This window comes from Alligator sinensis, unplaced genomic scaffold (assembly GCF_000455745.1).
Source record: "Alligator sinensis unplaced genomic scaffold, ASM45574v1 scaffold1003_1, whole genome shotgun sequence".
Classification (NCBI taxonomy): Eukaryota; Metazoa; Chordata; order Crocodylia; family Alligatoridae; genus Alligator; species Alligator sinensis.
This window is the reverse complement of record NW_005842557.1, coordinates 889,362-911,671: the sequence shown is the minus strand read 5'-3', so window position 1 is coordinate 911,671 and position 22,310 is coordinate 889,362. Positions and strand designations below refer to the sequence as shown.

Sequence of the window (22,310 nt, the reverse complement as noted above, 5' to 3'; positions counted from 1 at the left end):
CTTTCCTTCATTCATGTATATCAACTCTCTTTGCCACTTGCACTCTCTGATGCTGACCTGTAGCAAACACAGGAAATTGGAAGAGTGAGGTATTAACAAGCAACTACCATGGTACAATATGCCCATCATGCACAGACTGAGGTACGCTCAGGAAGCCCATACTCTGAAAGCAGTGTCCCAGTTGTAGCATCAGTTTCTTGCAGAACAATTTCTTTTGATCAATAACTAAGCTTTTAACTCTGATTTGCTCAGAGCCTCCAAGTGCATGTGAGGATTTAAGGATTCTCTTGATTTAGGAATTAAATAACCCTGTCAACTGCTGAGCACTTAAAGAAGTTGAATTCTGTGCTTATCCTGACTGAATGGACTCATGCCATCCAAATAAGCACTCAGAATTACCAATATTTGTTTGCTAGGGACTCATCTAGAAGAAAAAATGAAGCCTCAATAAAGAGCAGTCCCATAGGACAAGTCATAAAGTCACTAAGAAAATTTAGAGATGGCTACAATGTTTTGTCCTAAACTTATTTTTGATCAAAATAAAAATGATTATAAATAATAATTTAAAAACTCTGCAAAACCATTACATTTTTGTTTTGAAATTTTCTGCTATTTTGGAAAAGACACTCCAAAACTAAAAATCCTTAGTATTTTCTTTTTGTTGCTTTTTTCCCCATTTTCCCCACCAAAGAAGGGGAACGGGGGTAAAAATAAAAGTGGAAGAAAAAGAAAATCTGAAAAAAAACCAGGTTTTAAAAGCCTAACACTTAAAATTTTTGTGAGGGAGGAAAAGATTACTTTAAACTTTAACAAGTTTTCTTTGCAACATGTAAAAATAGTTAAAATGTTCAAAATGTATTACAAAATATATCTGTCTTCAATGAGCAAGAATCCCAACACAGAAAGGCTGAATTGTCTTACAAAGACAATGTCACGCTAAGAGTTAGATACTTGCAATGGAGAGAGCTTAGGCTAGTGATTTTCAACGAGGGTGCTGTGGCACCCTGCCATGCTGAGAGATCTTTTTAAGGGTGCTACTCCATGTTAGTATTGTTAAGTGTGCAAACAGATACCCATGATTCACAAGATAAATTCAAGAGATTTCAAGTAAGAATCCATAGTGTCAAAAACATTCTGACCCGCTGTGATTTTTTTGAGTGGCATTTAGGTACCATCCCACCTCCACTCTGGATCTCAACCAACCTTAGGCAGAAGCCTAAGTTTAAGGCATCTAGAAATCTTTGCAGTCCAATGTGTGGGTACTACATGAATTTAGACACCTAAGGGACTTGGAGGCCACCAAAGCAGGAGTTTCCTAGATAGCTTTTTGTGCCTTAGGCTATAAATAGATTTGGCCCAGAAGAAAGACTTTTGTCTTAGGATTCTGCAGACATACAGGCCCACTGCCCCACTTCAAGTCCCTCTGAAATATATGGGATAAAATATGAAAACACTTTTTCCTGGGACATGGCTGTGGACGTCTGAATGTTATTGGCCTTTTTCCTAGTACCATCTGGCCAAGCTGTGGTAGAGAAGCAGCAATGCATCATGGAAGGGTGATGTGTAAATGACTGTACTGTGCCTATTTTGAACTGGGTCAAACCCTGAGACAGTCAGGTCCACATCAAGTGACAGTCTATTTACAGTGTTAGGCACCTCTTTTTTGCCCAAGTCACATTTAGGAGCTTAATTTACCCGTCTTGATCTATTCCAAATTGATTCTGGAGTCCATTTGAGAATAAGTCTGAAAAGCAGCATAATCCAAATGGGCAGGGCACTGAGTTGAAATTCATGAAATCTGGATTATGGACCACAGACCATCTCAATTATCTAGACGAAGTCACTTCTCCTCTCTATTCCAGTCCCTTTCTCTTCCTGGGATTCGTCTGTCTTTCCTATTTAGATAGCAAGCTGTTCAGAACTGGACTGAAGACTGTTTCTTTTTTATGTGTATGCCCAGTGCCTAGAACAAAGGGGCTCTGGTGCCTCCAAAAGCTAGCATTATCCAAATAATGATCAAAATTAAATTGTTATATGTCAAGGCAATAAGAAGATGAAAAATATATGAGATTTGAAATGTATACACATATATAGACAGCTATTGAGTTTCCTCCAATTCTTGCTAGTCTGTATATGTATCAAAACCATTTCATCTGCAAAGGTTTGTTCCATCACTATACTATGAAATTCTAGTTAAGAAAGGAAAGAAGTAAAACTAAAGAAATAGCTCATGGTATTTACTGTAAAATAAAGAAGTATGTTGTACAGATTCAATGTTCTTAGTCTTTCTATTGATTGATTTCTACCTGAATTGATTTCTACCTGATACTTGATTTCTACCTGAATTAAAGATGTCCTTTGGTTATTTTATTATTAACCAAAGGACACAGCAAAATGTTCCAGGAGTGAAACAGATGGCATCTCTTTCTACTATTTTATAAATTATAATTGATTTACTGGCATCAATAATAAAACAGAAGGCTTACCAGAAAACTCAAATGTAATATAAAAAATATTCCAATGACTTACATTAATTACTAAAAAAATCATAAACATCATTTAAAAATATTATTTAATATAATTTAATATTATTTAACAGGCACTATTGACAGTTTGTATTTTGGGAAAACACTGCATTTCCATTTTTTGCTCTTAAATCTCTGTCAGCTGATATTGTAACTGAAATTCTAGGCAATGTCATGATATGTTTCTTCATAAATCACCCTATCAAAAATTACTGGACTGCTAATAAAGCTGAATTCTGAAGGACCCCAAACTGATATTCTAGAGGTTTTGAGATTCACTGTCTAAACAAATAAAACTTGCTGGAGAAATGCATTGATTTCTCTTTAATGCAGTCTTAAAAATTTGCCAAGCATATTGTCAGTAACTTAAACAAATAAACACACCATATTTAGACAAGTTAAAGGATGTTACTTGATAATGATACTTTGACAGAGGAAAAATAGGGTTTCACATTCTCCAGCATAAGAATCACACTGTTCCTCTATAGCTGTGAATAGAATTTGTAGGCCTATAGCAACTCCAACTGAATTAATGGGAGACTTCATGAAGATTTGAGCACATGGAATGAAAAGAGGTGTTTCTCTTGTCGTCATAGGTCCCTCCAGCATTATTCACTTGTTCACCACTCTCTCCTGTCTCATGTCTAGGAAGGGAAATGGACATACCCTGAAATGGCCTAAGACTTTTCCCTCTGATCAAATTCAATGGGTCATTGTACGCAACTGTCCTTCTGTGTGCAAGGCTGCTCCTGGAAGATTCCTTCCTCTCTCCAAACTTCTTCAATGTATGCAAACAGCTAGAAGGAGTTGGTGGGAGCCCAGAGCTGCTGGGTCAACAAAACAGAGTAAACACGCAGCAGGGTACCTCAAACAGGAGCTTCTCCTAGCTTACTCTTTTCATGGTGAGATCAGCTTTTGGACACGGCACCTAGCTGAAGCTAAGCTGGGACAAAACTAAGGCAATGCCAGAGGGAAGAGATCTGACGATTCTTTTGTGACCACAATTACTAAAAGCATCTGCCTTCAAATTGCTAAATGAGTTATCAGTCATAAGGATTACTTTCACACTCAGACCCCCAGTTAACCATAGTGGCAAAAGAAAAACTTTTGTGCACAACTGTCCAGGAGATGCTTCCCATTGCACTGGCCACTAGTGTGGCAATGGCTCTCCACGCAGTTTCAACCCCCAAGCAGTTGCTACTGCCTACAGTCAGGGATGATAAATGCTATGAGAAAGTTCTAGTAAGTAGAAAAAGCAGCAGCCCACAGGCTCAGTTATATAGATCACAGGAAGAGTAAAACCCCAATATGCTGCCTTATGTCTTGGTTCCGGATTGAACAAGAATCCAGTACGAGGCTGCCATCTTGATTTTCAAAGGCAGGCACACAATAGGTCCTAACTATTTGCAAGACCATCTCTCCCTGTGTGACTGTTTTTCAAAAATCAATATACCAGGAAGGCAACAGAGAGCAAGAGTCAGAATCCTCAAAGGAACAGATCAAATATTGCACCAGGATGAGGACTCACCCCTGATCAAAACAAGATAAACTTATCAGACGGAGTAAGAACTGACATCAAACTCAGAAATAAGTGTAAACCCACCTCTGACCAAGTTTCCCAACAATAATTCCAGACTCACACACGAGCTATATTATTCTATCTATAAAAACAAATAATCAACTGACAAATTGTTATTACTTTAGATCGTGGAAGTTGCTCAGCTAGTATTCAATGATGGGTGCTAAGTCTGATCAGAGATACCCAAGCTGCACCCATTGCATGGCACTGAAGTGATGACCCTCCGAAGTTCAATGTATTGACATGAGTTACGCAGAACCACCTAATATAATTGTTAGCATACCATAGTGCTCTGCTGTCACTCATGAGGCAGCTCAGAAGTGCTGTTCTGAACAACAGCGTAAAATACTATTAAGTGACACTGTTTCGCTCAATGCTGTGACATCATGACCCAAGGATCTCATGTAGTGCAGTTTATAAATGCTGTACTGGATCATACTGCAGCATGATCCAGCCAAATCACCCAGACCTGCATACGTGGGATTCAGATATTCTAGTGATGGGATTAGTACAAAATCCTAAAATAGGCTGAACATAACATCTCACAAGTAGCTTAGGAAGTCTGAGAAAGGACCAGAGAGAGCAACAATGAGATACTTACTCTACTGTCTCATCCCAGTCACACCACAGTTTCTGCCCTATTGCTTCCATATCCAACTTAAATTGCCCAAGGCAATACTGCTGGATCAGCTGGCTGTAGCTTGCTTCATGGCATGCGGTGACTACAATAAAGTGATGGGCTGAAACAGAGAAAAGGAACAAGGTTAGGTAGGGTTAGCTTATTTTTGGATTTTTGTTTTACTGTCACAGATAACGTTGTTATCAAAATCCTTTCTTCTCCTTCTTCCCTCCATTGCAGCATTTGCTTTTCTACATGGGATACAACACCACAGTCTAATGCTCACCCTGTGTAAGGGTCAGGCTTATTCAAAAAACTTTTCTGTGTCCATTTTTCTGTGGAGTGCTGCTAACCCTACAGTTCTGAGAGGAATCCTCCTGTATCACAGCCATTACAGAAGAGGAGTGTCCTCTACCACCATGCAATACTCTAGAAAATAATGCCAAAATTTACTGTGAACAAATTAGAGTTTTAGTTGGCTCTCCTGTCCAAGAAAACTAGTTAGAGGAGGAGACAGGTTTTGGAAGACAAGAGCTCCACTTGTACATGCATCCTAAGTAGTTATAGTCTATCGTTAGGTTGGAAAGAGAAGCTTTACAGCACCATATTTCCTATGTTAGGAGATGAGATATAGAAACAGTTCTTTAGGTCTACAAAAGCAGGCAGCAGAACATAAGTAATTACCAAACAAGAGTAGACGAGTACTTCACCTAGCCCACTAATCTTTTCCTGGCACTAAACCAGTGGTGCTCAACCTTCTGGCTATAAAGTCTGTAGACTGGATCCAGCCTGGGGATCGGCCCAGGGATGGGCCACAAATGCAAACTAGTGCATCAACATGACTCTGCATGCTACATCCAGCCATGGAGCAACCCCCCACACTGATCTGGGCCTGCACATTGGATCTAGCCACAGAGAAATCCTGAAGAATGGCACCATCTAGCACATGGGACTGTGTTATCCAAACCGCAGGGCTCTCCACCGGTCTGGAAATTTAGTGACTTGGGAGTGGCAGCAGCACTAATTGCTGCTCGTCTGGAAGCCATGGCAATTAATATTGCTACTGCTACTCCACCACCAAATTTCCAGACCCAGAGGAAGTTCTGCAGGATGGATGACAGTCCTGTGGACCATGGGCTGAGCAGCACTGCACTAAACTATTCAAAGAAAGTCCTGATTATCTCCTGTAAGGCAGCCAGTGTTGCAATAGTATACTATTGTAGTAAAAGTCCAGCTGGGGAGGAATGTAAGCAACAACACATCAGTACCGATACCCCTTGGAATGTTCATCCTGCTCATTTTATAACAGCAACAGGTGACATTATAACTCATATTGGTATGTCTCATCCCAGTTTAAACCTGGTCATGTTTGCAGTTTGCCTCCAGAATAGCATGTAGCAGGGAGGACTCAGGCAATGCATACAGTAGTTCTTTAAATCAATGTGAATGTGACAATTATGGTGAAGGAACCTTGTTCTATCTTTTGGAGGACACCCTGGATTCATGCCTCGTGGAAAGGGTTGCTGGCTATGAAAGCTTGGACAGAGTCTCTTGCACAAAAATGCAAGACAGTGACTGGGGCAAGACTGGGTTGTGGTAACAAGCCTGTCACAAAAAATATCAAACTCCACTAATGGCTTGCAACTCATTAGTAAGAGAGAGGAGCCGGCAGTACCCAACACCATACCCATACCATAAAATACTTAGTGATGGTTAAAATTGTTGGCAGAGACCTGACACACTCATCATGTGCATCTTCAAGCTAAGAAAGTCGGCAAAAAAGGCTAACCCGGTGTAACTAAAGAAGGTAAGGAAACTATATATACATTTCAATTGAACTAGCAACTAAAGAAGACGGAAGACTAAATATACACTTCAAGCAAAACCTGTAAAAGGTGCACTGAATACAGGAAAAATGTCCTGTATGCAATATCTTCATATTTTTCAAAACAGGCATCCAATATCAAAAGTGTTAAAAATGTCTCTATCATTCATTGTATGTCTGGAGTTTTGTAAACAGACCATCACTGGTACAAACTATTGCAAATTTGCCCCATTGATAAACAAATACCCAAAGACAGGTCCGGTAACCAATACCTCCAAGCAATCTGTTTGACCACTCAAGTCCCATCACATTTAATTGACCAAGAACTTCAGGGCTACGAGAAATACAAGTCTTCACACCTAAACAAATCCAAAAACAGGAGCCAGGCAATTTAACAACTGTGTTATAATGGTCACCCTTTTCCTCCCTGTTTTGTTTGAACTTTAACTGGCCAACCATCAAGAAAAAATGCTTTGAAGCTATACAATTAAATAGTATAAGAAGCAAGACAAAACTGCCAGCAAGGTGCACAGTCCAGGAACGATCAAGAAGCCATACTGCACAGCGCCCACAAGTAGAGGCTGCTTCCCTGCCTGCATTGGTGAGAAAACACTACTGCAGCTAAATATGTACTGGGACTTTCTGTAACAGCTGATTCTATATTGAAAAAGTGTTTTTCTGTCACTTAGTTTTATAGCTTGGTGCTAATTATTAAAGCAAGCCTTTCTGCTTTTAATCAACTGAGTGTTGTGTCAATTCTTAAAGCGCTAGGTTTAAAAATCTGTTTTTAAGTGCAACAGAGTTGTCTACACTGCAGTGACTGCAGCTAGTGAGAGATTTAGACTAGCTAGCTCAGGTCCTGCTTGCAATGTAGCCACAGTCTCATGGAGCTCAGCACAGACTAGCTACCTCTGGATATACAGTTTCTTGGTAGGTTGTGCAGGACTCAATGTCACCATGGCTAAGCTACCAACAATATTCAAGCAAACAGGGCTCGTGGTAGAGGTGATATCTTTTATTAGACCAACAAGATTTTTGCAAAAAAAATTCTTTACTTGCAAGCTTTCAGGCACAAACACCCTTCATCAGGCATCAGAGAAAAAATGGTAAAAGTTCTGGGTAGAAAATAATATTTCATAGGATTAGAATTGGGTTTTTTTGCAAAAATCTTGTTGGTCTAATAAAAGGTAATCAATCACCTTTACCACGAGCCCTGATTGCTTTCTCCTCTAGACCAGAGATTCTCAAACTTTTTTTCATGGACCACTTGAAAATTGCTGAAGGTCTTGGCAGACCACTTAATAAACTTTTTTTGTTCTACAAATCAAAGCACACAACTCATATTTTACTATTAGTAGTCTTACCTTTCTAATGCGATGGATGTGCCTGTTTTTTTTAGCAAAGTTCTGGGAATTCAGGTTTAATGTTTGTCAGCTTTAGCCTTTGGTCACCTTTCTGCGGACCACCTGAATGGAGCTTGTGAACCAGTGGTGGTGTGCGGACCACAGTTTGAGAACCTCTACTCTAGATGAATACGGCTACAACCTGGATACCTGACACATGGAAGGTATCACATTTTAGCCAATTTTTAAAATGAAATCTTAATAATTTCCCAAGGAGGAAGCAACTTTGACCACCTGAAACCTGAGATGCTGCTCCTGTCTTTGTTCAAGGTAATTTGCATCATCACAGAGCCTCACAAGAGAGCTGAGAGACACCTTACTAGCTAAGAACTGCTTGCCCAGAGGAGTATTCCATCTATCGACTCCTCTGTGCAATCCTATGAAAGATGAGTTTTCATTTCTCATGACCCCGGAGAACTTTTACAATCTTTTCTCCAATGGCAGATGAAGGGTGTTTGTGCCTGAAAGCTTGCAATTAAAGAATTTTTTTTGCAAACTTTAGTTCTTCTAATAAAAGCTATCACCTCTACCATGAGTCCCAAATGCTTTTTCCTCTAGACCAATATGGCTACAACCTGGATACCTAAGCTAGCTATTATAAAGCTAGCTCAGGTATGTCTGTGTAAGTTGCAGTGCTGCTTGCATGTAGCATAAACATACCTATAGAAGTTAGCTTTAAAAATAGACTGACTTGGTTAACACCCATATAAAAAAGATACATTGAATCAGTGGTACGCTGACACACGCAGGCTTTGTCCACCATACAGTACAGACAGCAGTCACATTTGTCCTGGCTTTATGATCAAATAATACTGCCCCCCCCTCCCCCCCCAAGCTGAGGTCTGCCTAGCTATGGAGGTCCACACAGTGGGGGTTTTCAACTGTGCCTACCAGCTGGGCTGGTTAACCAGCTGCCACTCAGAGACAGCAACTCATGGTGGTGGGGGGGAGGGAACAGCAGTGGGGGAAAGGCCTCCATCACATAGCTGCCCTGCTGGGCAGGCCCCATTTTTGGGGGGTGGTCTGGGGCTATGGTGTGGGGCGCCATTCCCCTCCTACCACTACTAGGAGGCAGTGAGCCTGGGGTGGGCGGGAGGGGGGTCAGCATCTGCTGGGCAGCCAGTCACAGATAGCTCCCACTCAGCTAGGCTCGGCTGCCCTCAGCAACCTTCTGGCCTCAGCCACTGCAGGCAAACACCTGCCTCCCCCAACTGAAGGGTGAACGCAAGTCCCACTCGCATTCAATCTACAGAGCTTACAGAAAGCCGTGTAGATCGGATCTATTCTGCCTCGGACTTTTTGAATGTCTGTACTTAGCCCGAGTGTTTGTCAGTAAACAAGTCCTGAGCCCTCCCCGAAGAAAATTAAGCAGTAGCAATGGCAGCAACAAAGCTGTTTTCAGGAGAGAGTGATGCCGATAAAGATATAAAGCTCTTTTTTATTGTCACATGCTAGGAAACAGCATGCAACAACAGATGTGGAAGATTAGTAGAGATCATATTTCACAAGCGAAAGTCCATAGAAATCCAAGGAAAGGCTCCCGCTGACTTCAGCACCCATGCTCTGATTGCCCTACCATATGTATGCGTTTGTAAAAGGCTGCATACTCACAACAATGATTTCTAATGGCTTGTGGGAGCCTACCGTTATTTACTCTGGGTCTGAATAATGGCGCTCTCATGAGACCCTGAACTGATAGAGGCCTCCGAGCACAACTGAAATATAAATACTAAGTACTAGCAGCAGTAGAATAATATTGCGTATCTGAACTTTTTTGGACGAGTTAGTCAGAGTGTTACATGTGAAATGTCCTGCAGTGTTACAGCGCATATGGCACAAGCACATAGATTTAGCTCCACAATATGCTAGAATACATCTTCTGCTGAATAATGGATATCAGTGAGGTTTAATGGAGGATGGAGCCACATAGGAAGAAAAGCACAGGGGTACTGGAATACAGCTTGCATGGGGACTGAGGAGAAACGTCAGATGGAAAAGGGTGATGTAATGAAGATCAAGTGGACACAAGTTGGTAACACTCAGAAGTACTGTAACCTGATGAATAAAGAGGTGGGGAAATCAGGCATTACGGATGGAGAATGAACAGAGTAAAGGAATGGGGGGGAAATGAAGGGTACAGGGTGAGCCTGACTTTGCCACATGGTGCTGACCTTTTTTAAACTCGATGGGCATGCTTGGAGATGAGTCTCCTGGGATCTTCCTACCTCAGGCTGAATAGAGGAAGAACACATCATAGACCACCACTCTGGTTATTCTCTAAAAAGGTGGAGCTGCCTGTCTCCGAGCCAGGCAATCAGGGTGGGACTGCACAATAACCCATGACATCCCACAAGTCAAGATGTAGTGCTGCTATGTAGACAAACCCCAACAGGTATGGGTAATAAAAACATTTTAAAATCAAAATATCTCCTGTTTGGAGTAATTAAGTGCCAGTTGAAGTTACTTGAGGGGAAAAAATGGAGCTGCTACTGCTGGTCTGGGAGCATTCAATAAACAGCTGTATTTGTTCCTTTATTCTGAAAACATTATTATTGTCTATGAAACAATAATATATTTGGCATGTGCAACCACAAGGTGATAGCTCTTGAGATAAACTCATCTTCCTATAAAAAATTTCTGAGGCCATTGCATTTCAGCTTTCTCTGGTAACTGCATGATAAACGCAAATAGGTTGCATGGACAGAGATGAATTTAGCCTGTCCATTAGCAAAAGCATCAGTCAGAGCTGTCAATGTAATATGGTAAAAACATACCACATACTCAGCAGTTCTTGCACAGGCAGAGGGCAACACAAAATCTTCAGGCTAAAGGGAAGGGAGGCAAGCTGGGAAGAAAGAGATTTTGTTTGGTGGGGAGCTGTAAAGGAAAGGCATGTAAGAAGAGCGAAAAGGGCAGCTGGAGAAGAGGAATAAGACAAAGAGATTGGAAAAGTAGCTGGATGAGCAAGAAAAGGGGAACAAAAGAAGGAAGAAATGAAGAGACAAAAAGAAGAAACAAGTGTTAGCACCATGTATAATTCAAAAAGAAAGTGAGGAAGATGACTCAACTTCATAATTTAGGAAATATACTATGCAAGAACAATACAACAAGGAAGACTAGGAAGCAGAAGTAAGCTAAAACACCGGCAATGAGGTCAATGTAAGCAAAAGGATGGTGTGAATAATTGTAAAAAATAAATGTTTATCAGTGTAAAAGGCAGAGGTTTAGTATACCATAAAAAGCCGCAAAAAACCATCAGGGAAAGGCAAGTTTTTTCAGGGTAGTTTAGTGCTAGCTACTGCAGCTGGGGAGCACTAGATATTTGGTTCTCCTAGAGCAGTGTACTTGTAAAGCACTTCTGCCTTGGGGAAAAGGTGGAGAAAGGAAGAATGAGAAAAACTAGAAAGAAAATAATGTTGGGGCAGACCGGAAGAACACTGAGAGCCAGAAGCATAAAACCAACAAGGAAAAAATGCACCTTAGATTCTGGTATTGATAAAAATGTGCATCTTGTACTCAGTTAGAAGGAGAATTTGTAACATTTAACTAGTAGGTTGTTATACATCATTAGAAACAAATCTATTTATAGTACAAGACTGAATACAGCTGTTGGCAAATGGACAAAAATATACGGCATATATGTAAGTATACAGATTCTATAGTCCAACGGTTCTCTACCTTTTTAGACTCAAGGCACCCCTCAGAAAATGACAGCTCTTCATTTTTCTGTACTAAAATAAAAATGAGTAACAACAACAGAGCAATTTTTCTGCTGCAAAGAACTCAGAAAGCCCACAATAAGTCACAGTGTTTTTAACACTGTGGTTTCCTATTTGAAATCTCTGGGTTTATGAACCATGTTTGCACACCTAACAGTGCTAACATTGTGCGGCACCATTGAAAGGATCTCAACGCACCCCGAGGGGCCAGGGTCCCCTGGTTGAGAATCACCACGTTAGTCACACCCAAGTGTGTAAGTAAACAACCTTGCTCTCATGTAGAGGACTTCAAGGTATCGTATTCTGCAGATCCACTACCCAGGACAGCAAGTTTTGTTTTTTTCTTTTTTATATGGCCTTTACAATATTGTCAACCTTTGACCATTTTTTTCCCTCCCAAAGGTTGCACTTTTAGCTCCAGAAAATGTATGATTGTTACCACTGCAGCAGCCCACATGCTACTTGCTGGAGCTTGTTTTCGTAACCCTAACAAATAGTTGCTAGCCTATTGTAACTGTGGTTCTCCGAGATGCATTGTTCAATGTATTCCATTTCTGGTGCGGGTGGATGAACCTAAATCTTTGTGAACAGCCGTGCATGAGGCCTGAATGCCCTCTGGTGCCTCTCAGCCAACAGCATGAAGGGCAGGGCAGCTGTTACTGGTCTCTTGTTTCTTTAATAGACTCTAGAAGCTCAGAAGTAGAGCAGGTCATGGATTACAAGGCAGAAGGACAGTGATCTCTTTCACAGTCATGGTCACTGGAGGGGGGGGAGGGGGAACAAGTATATTCTTACTTGACAAGACTCTCCTCAAATAGCAGCTGCTACTGCTGTGGCTGCTCCCATAGCAGTGCAGGTTTGGGCTGCTGAAGCTAAGAAACAGGCAGCGGTACAGGCTTCCTGGGAGCCCTTGCTGGGGCCCCATTCTCTTCCCACCCCCATGGGCCCCTCCCATGGCAAAGCTTTCACTGGAAGGCACCTTCCACTCCCCCCATCAACAGACACTGCTGGGAGCAAGGGCTGGGCAGCGCGGAGCTGCACCTGCCATGACAATGACTTCTGGTGGGAGAGGGCCTTCTATGTCAGTACCTGTGTCCCACTTGCTCTCCCTAGTTATAGACTAACTACTACTAGTTACTACTACTAGTGGAAAATAAGCCTCTAAACCTCAATTACTGCCAAGTAACCAACCATTCTTTCTTCTTCCAACATCTGTCCATGTATTCTTCTTTCCTACTTCTGTGAATCTGTGTTACTCACAAGTGGTAAATCATGCCCTGGGGGTTGCAGCTCAGTATCTAGTGAAACAGTGATTGCAGGAGAACTGTACAGAAGTGGGCATCAGAATTGGAGCCCTCTACCAATGAGTAACACTGGCTTAAGGTGTGAACTCATCTCCTGGGAGCTGCTGTACAAGTGTTCATCTCTCAGACATGAGTCGTCAATGTGATGAAGTGATCAGTAAAGCTAACTGCACTCTATCATGCATTAGCAGATGCATGATGAACAGGTCCAGAGAGGCGATACTTCCCCTCTACGTGGCACTGATCAGGCCGCAGTTGGAGTACTGCATCCAGTTTTGGGTGCCGCACTTCAAGAGGGATGTGGACAACCTAAAGAGGGTTCAGAGGAGGGCCACTCATATGGTTAGGGGCCTGCAGGCAAGGCCCTACAAGGAGAAATTGAGGGACCTAGATCTCTTCAGCCACAAGAGAAGGCTGAGAGGTGATCTTGTGGCTGCCTAGAAATTCATCAGGGGGGCGGGGGGATGTGGAAGTGGAAGCCACAGGTGAGGTGGTATCATGCAGAATACTGATCACAAGTGTTTCTGTGCCTTCTCCTGGGGAGCAGTCTCCTCATTCAAGAATCAGGGCTCATATACCAGCGAGTGAGGTAGGTATACTAGCAACATCAAATTCCATTGGAAGACTGTTTTACGTGTATATTTGATATATATTTTTTAATGAAAATAAATAGCTGTTGCAATGTTACTGGCATTCCTTTCAGCAAGACTTACAGTAAAAAGGTTCCATGTGCACTTTTGATTGGCAGAGCTTTTATTTCATCCACATTTAGATTCAGATGAAAATGAAAGGCAAAACTCATCCAAAACCTCACTTTGCTTCATTTTGGGAGGTAGGCTGAAGCTATAGGCATCTGATATCTTTTCACATAAGAGATTTGTGGTTTCAACTAGGGAGGTAAGTTTATAAACTGTGACAAACTTTAAGAACTTGTGATAGAGTTAAGTCTTGCAACAAGATGAGAACCTAGGTGAGTTTTTCCTGCTTTTGGATTTCATTGCAGAAAGCATCACACAGCTCCATCCAGCTAACACACAAGTCTCAGGGCACATATAAAAGTCATCTGGGCAAATCTGCAAATACTAGAAAGGCATGGCAGTACCTTTCTACTTAAAAGGATCAGCTTGTGGAGGCTATAAGGAGCTACAGTGAAGAAGTAAGCCTAGTAACCTATCTTGAGCTTGACCCATGCAAGGGTGTGTGAACTTTCTATAAAAAATCTTCCTACTCCTGGCTACTGAAAAGCTCAGTTCACTCTAGCTGCAGCCTACATGGAACCTAGTTCATTTAAGCACTTCAGTGTCCTTCAAAATTGGAAGTGGGAATCACTTAAAGTTTGCACTGCAAGAACTGGATGCTTTGCTATTTTCAGGATTTGAACATAAGCCAAGGGTCTGAAGCAATGGGAACCTTTGCCAAGAAAATGCATACCAGCATTTATGAATGAATGAATATTTTATACAAAGGTGTGGTGGTCAGATTATTTCTTAATAACTTGTTCTAACCGCTAGGGACAAATCTTGCTTTTAAAACAACCATGTTTGTGTATCAGTACATTCTTTTTCAAGGAAAAGGAAGCCAAACAATGACTTAACTTGGCTCAGAACTTTATAAAACATATATTCAACCATGTTTTAAAGCAATCATGATGGTCATGCAGTCATCCAGCAGTTCCTGCATCTAGCCCATAAGAGTTGGTTATGCTACAGATGCCATTTTAGGAAAGCACCCAGTCTTGATTTAAACACTTTTACATTTAAATTAATATCCAATTCCCACTTCAAATTGCTCTAGTGGAACACTGAACTCTCTTACTGATATTGTGCACATCTTGTAGGAACAAAGGATAAACTCTGCTAGTGAAGTGGAGAGTCATAGCCCCTAATCATGCCCATTCTTTTGCAGTTCACTAAGTCCTACTAAGTGAAAAGTAAACATTACTCTCCATATATTTGTGGTTATAACATAACATTTTAACAAGCTAAAGGGAAATGCCCATGGGAACCCCTTCTAAAATTATACAAATCTCACTGATCAGATGAACAGCTTTGGCTCTTTGCTAGGAATGAAGCAATACTAACACTGCACAACATTGATTTAAGGATTATAGGCAATTTCCTTCCACCACCCACATCCAAGCTATTCCAAAAAAATCCGGTCTGAATTTTGAAGGTGCTAAACAATTGTTGCTCCTTTTATCTTAATTGGGATTTAGGGGAGCTGGGCCCAGCACACATGAAATTCAGGCCATTAAGGAGTTTCCCAGACATCATTCAGAGATCTTACAGAAAACAACGGGAGAGATGCTTTGTTTTGTGCAGCGAACAGCAGAGATAGCCCTATGCTACATAATTTGAACCCAGTCTTTTAAATCGCAATGTAATTCTAGCTAGTGTTTTGGGTTGGCTCACTATAACAATGAAAGCTCCTTTGTAAATTCATACCCAAACTCAGCTTCTGAAGCCTCACCCCAAATTTCCAGGTGGTTACAGAGTGAGATTCTTGTTCAGATCCTTTTCCAGTAACAAAATGCCATTTTGTCCTAAGCTCAGACTGAGTTACAGGACACAGTACACAGATTCAGCCTTTTGCTTATTTCTAACAGAACTCTGCATCCTTTAGCCTGGGACCATGAAGAAGACTCTGCACTGTGTCCCCAACAAGCAGTATGGACCACACAGAAGCTGGCCAGGTGCAAGTGGTATTAAATGAGCCTCCTTCTTCATCCTGTGGTGGTCTAATAGCAGTCTCTCCACTGATTTTACTGGGCTTTGAATCAGGCCATCACTGCCCTCAGAAAGGCCCTTTAAGCTGTTTGCTTTCTACTTTGATAAAACAGACATTGCCAGCTTGAACTTTTACATCCCAGCTAAACATCAAATCCTTGAACCTTATTCTGTAGGCAAAATGCACAATAGATTAGTTCCTTTTATCAGGTCCTGGTGAAGCCACATGAGGAAAGGTCTGAGACAACCTATCTCCACAGGTGTATTTGGAACTGATGACCTACCCTGCTAGGGTTGTCTCTATGAGAAGATTTGATCTCCTAATCTGAGCTTTGGGAGATCTGAGGTGCTTCAGCAATTACTAAGAGTCAGCTGTATCTAGGATTCAGATCCTCTTGACTACCAGAAAAATCAGTCTGCTGAAAGCTCAAAGTAGACATTGGACCCAAAAGCATGTCTTATATCATTATCTAAGCCAGGCATGTCAAACTCATCCAGCCCTGCAACTGGAAGAGGGGCACTGGGTTGGTCTGTGCCTGGGGTACCAGGTCCAGCCTGCATGCCACAGGCAACAAATGGGGCTGGGACCAGGTTGGTCAGAGACCCATGAACTGTTTGTTTGAAAACCATGATTTAAGTTAAGACTGAGGCCTTGTCTAAATAAGAAAGTTGGACAGATGTAATGTAGCTAAACTGGTAGAAGTTCGTGTAGATACATGATCTTATTCCACTGCACAAGTAGCTTGTTTCTATTTAGATTCAACTTGTTCCAAGGTGATTTAAGGTAAACCTAAAAGCCACTCAAATTGACAAGTGTCAGCAGAGGCCTGTACCAGTCAGAACAAGCTGGTTTCAATTCATACCTTTGGTTAAAACCCACGCACCTTTCCCAAGTAGAAAAGGTCTGATTGGCAGCACTTGAGCTGTTTTCTTTCTTTCCTTGCTTTAACTGGCTGATAAACTGCTAATAAACATTTCTCATGCATTTGCGATCCATGCAGAAAACTGGATCTAGCTGAGTCCCAAAGCCTGCTGATGCCAATGGAAGCCCTCAGACCAAGGTATTATTGATGATCATCCTAGTTAAATAGTGCCAACTGTGCAAGTCTCACATTTTTTACAGAGCTGGAGCACATTTGGTGCTGAGATTATCACTGCAAACTGAAAATGCCTAATGCTCTCCACAGGCTAAACAGAAATGCCAATGATTTGTCAGTGCAACGCCTTCCAAATCACCATGCCTACTAGTGTTGCCACAGAGCTTCAGCTTTGAGCCTGGAAGGAATACCCAGTTTGTTTCTCCAAGCTTGTAGCTCCAAGCTGAAGCTAGGGGAAGCTTCACTATGTGAACCCTGAAGTCCCTGTGGCTTTAGTGAAGCATACTCCATGAATCAACTAGCTCCCTTCTCAGCTCAGCCAGTTAGGTTTCTTAAAACAAAGCCGAACATTCAAGTGCTTGTACCAGTATATCGCCTATTGGGATCAATCATTGTCTTTTGTTCACCTGGTACAAAAGTACTCTCTGAAGACCATGGTATTTTTTTGGTAAAAAATCTCTCACTTTTTACAGTCTGTAACACATGACTGCCCTTCTCAAAGTCAAGATGTGTACAGTTATTGACTGACAGTTCTTCAGGAAAAACCCACCGCAGATTGCAAATTGGGAAAGGTACAAGACCCCTTGTTTTCTGTTCTCAGTGCTGCGCATATTAAGAGTTTATGTTTAGAAATTGAGTGTGCAAGAGTATTGTGAAAGAATATTTTCTAGACACTCCAGGCTGTTTTGGTTCACGTCAGAGGACCTCCTAGTCCTCGGCAGGAAACCAGAGGCCTCTACAGAATACAAAGTAGTCCCTGTGGGGCTAGGGACAGACCTTACACAAACTGGTTTAAGTGATCAGAAACTGTTTTAAACCTGTAACAGAACAGACATTGAGTGCACATAAACCAGTTTCAAAATGGCCAAAACTGGTTTAAGATAAACCTGGTTGAATGTAGTATCAGACTTAACTGATTTGGCTCAAACCAGTTTATGCAATGTCTGTCCCAGACCACTTGCTGGTTTAAGATAAACCAGAGACCTCCAGCATCCTGGCATACTCTCTGGACTGGGCTCTCTGCTCTAGCCCAGTCAGGCTGGCCCCACCCCTCTGCTCCCCGGTCAGAACAGGGACAGGCAGGGGCCGGGGTCTGGCCAGGGGGGGGTTTAATTCCCCCCTCCCTGTCCCACTGGCAGGGACCCAAGCTGGGTCTGCTGGTTGCTCTCCACTCCTGCTGCAGCACCAGGCACCATGGACCCTGAGGCACAGGGGGCAGAGTGGGCAGTTAGTCTCCCCCCTCCCCCTGCTGGCAGCCAGGGTAGAGGGGAGACTGGCTCCCTGCGGCAGAAGAAGCCCCTCCTGTCCCCTCTGCAGAAGGACAGAGGGAAGGGGAATAACCTGTCCCTGCCCCCCACCAAGGGGCCCTACAGAATGGCTGTGACCCCTCCCCACCAGCCACCGCAGCAGGAGGGGGCAGGGCCCTGGTGGGGGCAGCAGCCCACCATAAGTGTCCAGCAGTGCGAGCTCTTTCCCAGCAGGGGGCCCTGCTACAGAGCCGGCAGGGCTGCGGTGGGCTGCATGCGGCAGCACCAGGGCCCAGAGGGGGCCAGAGCCCATCCCCCCAGTGCCACCACTGTGCCCGCTTTCCTTGCCCTGCAGCATGCCCCCCACCACCAGGAAGGGGCTGCTGCCCCATAACGGTTGCTCCTCCCTTGCCGCTCCAGCAGCCGGCTGGGGGCACAGTCAGACACTGTGGGCTGAGCGGATCTGGCCTGTGGGGGGGCTTTGCCTGGCCCCCAGCCGGTCCCTCAGTCCCGCTGGGCCAAGGCACCACTCGCTGGGCTTGCAGTGGGGTTGGGGCTGCCTTTCTCGGCAGCCTGGCTGCAGCAGTTCCTTTGCTGCTGCTACTGGCCCCAGCCCCACGGTACAGGCAGGGACCAGCGCGCGCAGCCCTGACCCTGCATGCCCACTGGCTCTAGGCTTGCCCGTCTGAGCTGAGCATTGGCAGCGGGGGAGAAATGGCTGCTCAACGTGAGGGAAAAGACCCTCCCCGTCCCACTGCTGGTGCTTCCAGGTGGACACTGGGAGCCGGCACCAGGGTGCCCTGTGTCTGCCCTGCTGCCACCACTGTCCCGTGGGGCAGCCCAAAGGCAGCGGTGATGCAGTGGAGACACAGGGCACAGGGCAGCAAAGGAGCTGCTGCAACTGGGCTGCCGAGAAAGGCAGTTCCACCATGGAGCAGCCCCAGCCCCGCTGCAAGCCCAGAGACTGGCGCCTCAGCCCCGTGGGACTGAGGGACTGCTGGGGGCCAGGCAAAGCCTCTCTGCCAGCCAGATCCACCCAGCCCACAGTGTCTGGCTGTGCCCCCGGCCGGCTGCTGGTGCGGCAAGGGGGGAACAACTATGATGGGGCAGGAGCCCCTTCCTGGTGGGGGGGGGAGGGGCATGCTGCAGGGTGATGAAAGCATCTGCGGTGGTGGTGCTGGAGGGGGAGGGGACACTCTGGCTCCCTCCAGGCTCCAGTGCTGCCGTGCACAGCCTGCCATAGCTCTGCTGGCCCTGCCAAAAGGGGCTCATGCTGCTGGACATTAAGATGGGCTGCTGCCCCTCCACTGCAGTGGCCCACGGAGAGGGGTGGGCACAGCTAGCCCATAGGGCCCCTTGTGGGACAGGGATGGGGTTATTCCTCTTCCCTCTGTCCTCCCGCAGAGGGGACAGCAGGGGCCTCTTCCACTGCAGGGAGCCAGTCTCCCCTCTACCCCGGCTGCCAGTAGGGCTAGAGGAGAGACTAACTCCCCTCTCTGCCCCCTCTGCCTCAGAGGCCATGGTGCCCAGTGCTGCAGGAGGAGGAAGGAGCAACTGGCAGACCTGGTCCCTGCCAGTGGGACAGGGAGGGGAGAATTAACCCCTCTCCGGCCAGTTCAGCCTAGGCTGCCCCCCCTCCCCCAGCTTCCCTGCACCTGAGGACACGTTCTAGCACCAACTGGTGACTGGTCTGAGCAAATGCAGGCATGTGCCTGCAGGTCTGTTCTGTTACAAACCAGTTCATTCTCTGCAGGTTCAAATAACCTGCAAAGGTTAAATCAATTCAGGCTCTGGTTTTTGGAATGTCTTCCCCTAGCCTGGATGTCCATTTGGGAGCCACTGCTTTAAGGTGAGAAAAAAAATGAGACACTATGACTTTCAGCATAGCATGTTCTTTCACAGTTCTTTCTGCAAGTCCTTTCAGAGCATGTGTGTTCTGCATTTATCATGCCCAAAGCAAGCCAGTCGTTTGGGGTGGGGAAGACACTTAACAGAACAGAGATTTTACTGAAAATGGACAAGAATTAGATTTTATTAGCTGAGCATAAATAGAGGCTAAACAGAAGTCCATGCCATTGTGAGAATGCGTTATTTCAGACTATTTAAAAGTTGAGGTTGTTTTTTCTTTTACATGCATGTGATATCTACTCTCCTTTGCCAGATGACCTCTGGATTCTGTCTATGACACATGAATTCTACAAATGCAGGGACTAACTGCAGGTTTGGGGCCACGAGCTTGGTTGTTCTCCTAAAAAGGAAGCTTGATTTGTGGACAACTCCCACAGAGCTTAATCCAAAACTGTAATCTTACTTTTGCTTGGTTCCCATCAGAGTCAGCCAATGTAAGGCAGCCCATCAGTGATGAGCTGCCAACATTTTAACAAGAGACTTCCACAGACACTTTCCCATTGCCAGTCATACATCCCAGCTGTAAGAGATATATGTGCCTACAGGAAAGAGAGAACAGTGGAGGACTAGGGGAATCACTTGTTTCTCCATTTAAAAAAAACTGGTCTGTCAGAACCACAAGACATATGGGAAGTTATGGCACATGGGCGAAGTAACTTGTTGCAAGTTGCACTTATACTGACATCAGTGACTTGGTTGTGGGTGTGAAGTGTACTCTGTTCAAGTTTGTGGATGATACTAAATTGTTTGGTGAAGTGCACACTCCGGAGGGTAGGGAATGATTGCAGGCAGACCTGGACAGGTTAGAAAAGTGGGCAGTACACAACAGGATGCAGTACAACAAGGACAAGCGCAGAGTGCTGCACCTAGGGCGCAAAAATATTCAGCACACCTACTTGCTGGGAAGTGACCCTCTCAGCAGCAAAGAAGCAGAAAGGGATCTCGGAGTCATAGTGGACTCCAAGATGAACATGAGTCGTCAGTGTGACGAAATTATCAGCAAAGCTAACCACACTTTATCATGGATCAGCAGATGCATGACAAATAGATCCAAGGAGTTGATACTTCCCCTCTGTGCAGCATTGGTCAGGCCACAGCTGGAGTACTGCATCCAGTTTTGGGCACCATATTTCAAGAAGGATATTGATAGACTCGAGAGGGTCCAAAGGAGGGCCATTCGTATGGTTAGGGGCTTACAGGACAAGCCCTATGAGGAGAGCCTGAGGGACCTGGACCTCTTCAGCCTCTGCAAGAGAAGGCTGAGAGGTGATCTTGTGGTGGCCGCCTGCAAATTCATTAGGGGGACGCAGCAAGGGATCGGAGATGCTCTGTTCACCAGGATGCCTCTTGGGGTAACAAGGAACAATGGTCACAAACTGACAGAGAGCAGATTTAGACTAGATATCAGGAAAAACTTCTTCATGGTAAGGGTGGCCAAAATTTGGAATGGGCTTCCAAGGGAGGTGGTGCTCTCCCTTACCTTGCAGGTCTTTAAGAGAAGGCTAGATAGGCATCTGGTTGGGGTCATCTGACCCCAGAACCCTTTCCTGCTTAGGCAAGGGTCGGTGGGAGTTGGACTCGATGATCTGTTGAGGTCCCTTCTGACCCCAGCATCTATGAATCTATGACAGCACAACAGCATAAAACTACTGCAGGAAGATTCGAGAACATACCAGTGCATTGTGCAACTCAGTGTATTCTAAAGGCAAAGAGCTTGCTCTTCAGAAATGTTTGTATAAGCCAAATGGATGTTGCCCGAGATGGTGAAAGCTTAGCTGAATTTTCAGAAAGGCAACTGAATCAAAGGCAAGGAAAATACCCAAACCTTTTAATCAACTAGATAACTGATTTTAATAAGGGGGAGGGGGATTTCCAGAGACCACAGAAAGATCTCAGCTGTTTATCAATTTAACCAAACATTAGCTCTGTATACAGGGAAACTTACACAAATGCTGGGCATTTTGCACATGTGGGAGGAACTGAAATATCACATTCCTGAATGCTCTTCACTTGTTTCACAGAGTCAATAAGCCCCTACCAGAGCTGTACAGCTATAGAAACATCTATTTCACCTGTCGAGGCTACATGGAGACATCAAAGGTGTTTTGCATTTCTGTTATTATGGCTAGGGACAGACATTACACATAAACCAATTTAAGTTATCAGAAACTGGTTTAGACCTGTAACAGAACAGACGTTCAGTGCACATAAACCAGTTTGAAAATGGCTGAAACCAGTTTGAGATAAACCTGGTTGAATGTAGAATCAGACTTAACTGATTTGGGTCAAACTGGTTTATGCAATGTCTGTCCCAGACTCTTTCCTGGTTTAACTTAAACCAGAGTCCCCCAGCACCCC

At 44.1% G+C, this 22,310-nt stretch overlaps 1 protein-coding gene across 4 annotated transcripts in view; it reads right to left on the bottom strand.

Moving 5' to 3' along the window:
* RAMP1 (receptor activity modifying protein 1) overlaps window positions 1-22,310 on the bottom strand; it is a 157,034-nt gene that overhangs the window by 102,388 nt on the left and 32,336 nt on the right. For all 4 annotated transcript variants that reach the window (XM_025213902.1, XM_006032266.3, XM_025213901.1 and 1 more), the window contains exon 2: window positions 4,706-4,844. In XM_025213902.1, coding sequence (XP_025069687.1) covers window positions 4,706-4,844 — 139 coding nt within the window. The remainder of the gene's footprint in view (window positions 1-4,705; window positions 4,845-22,310) is intronic.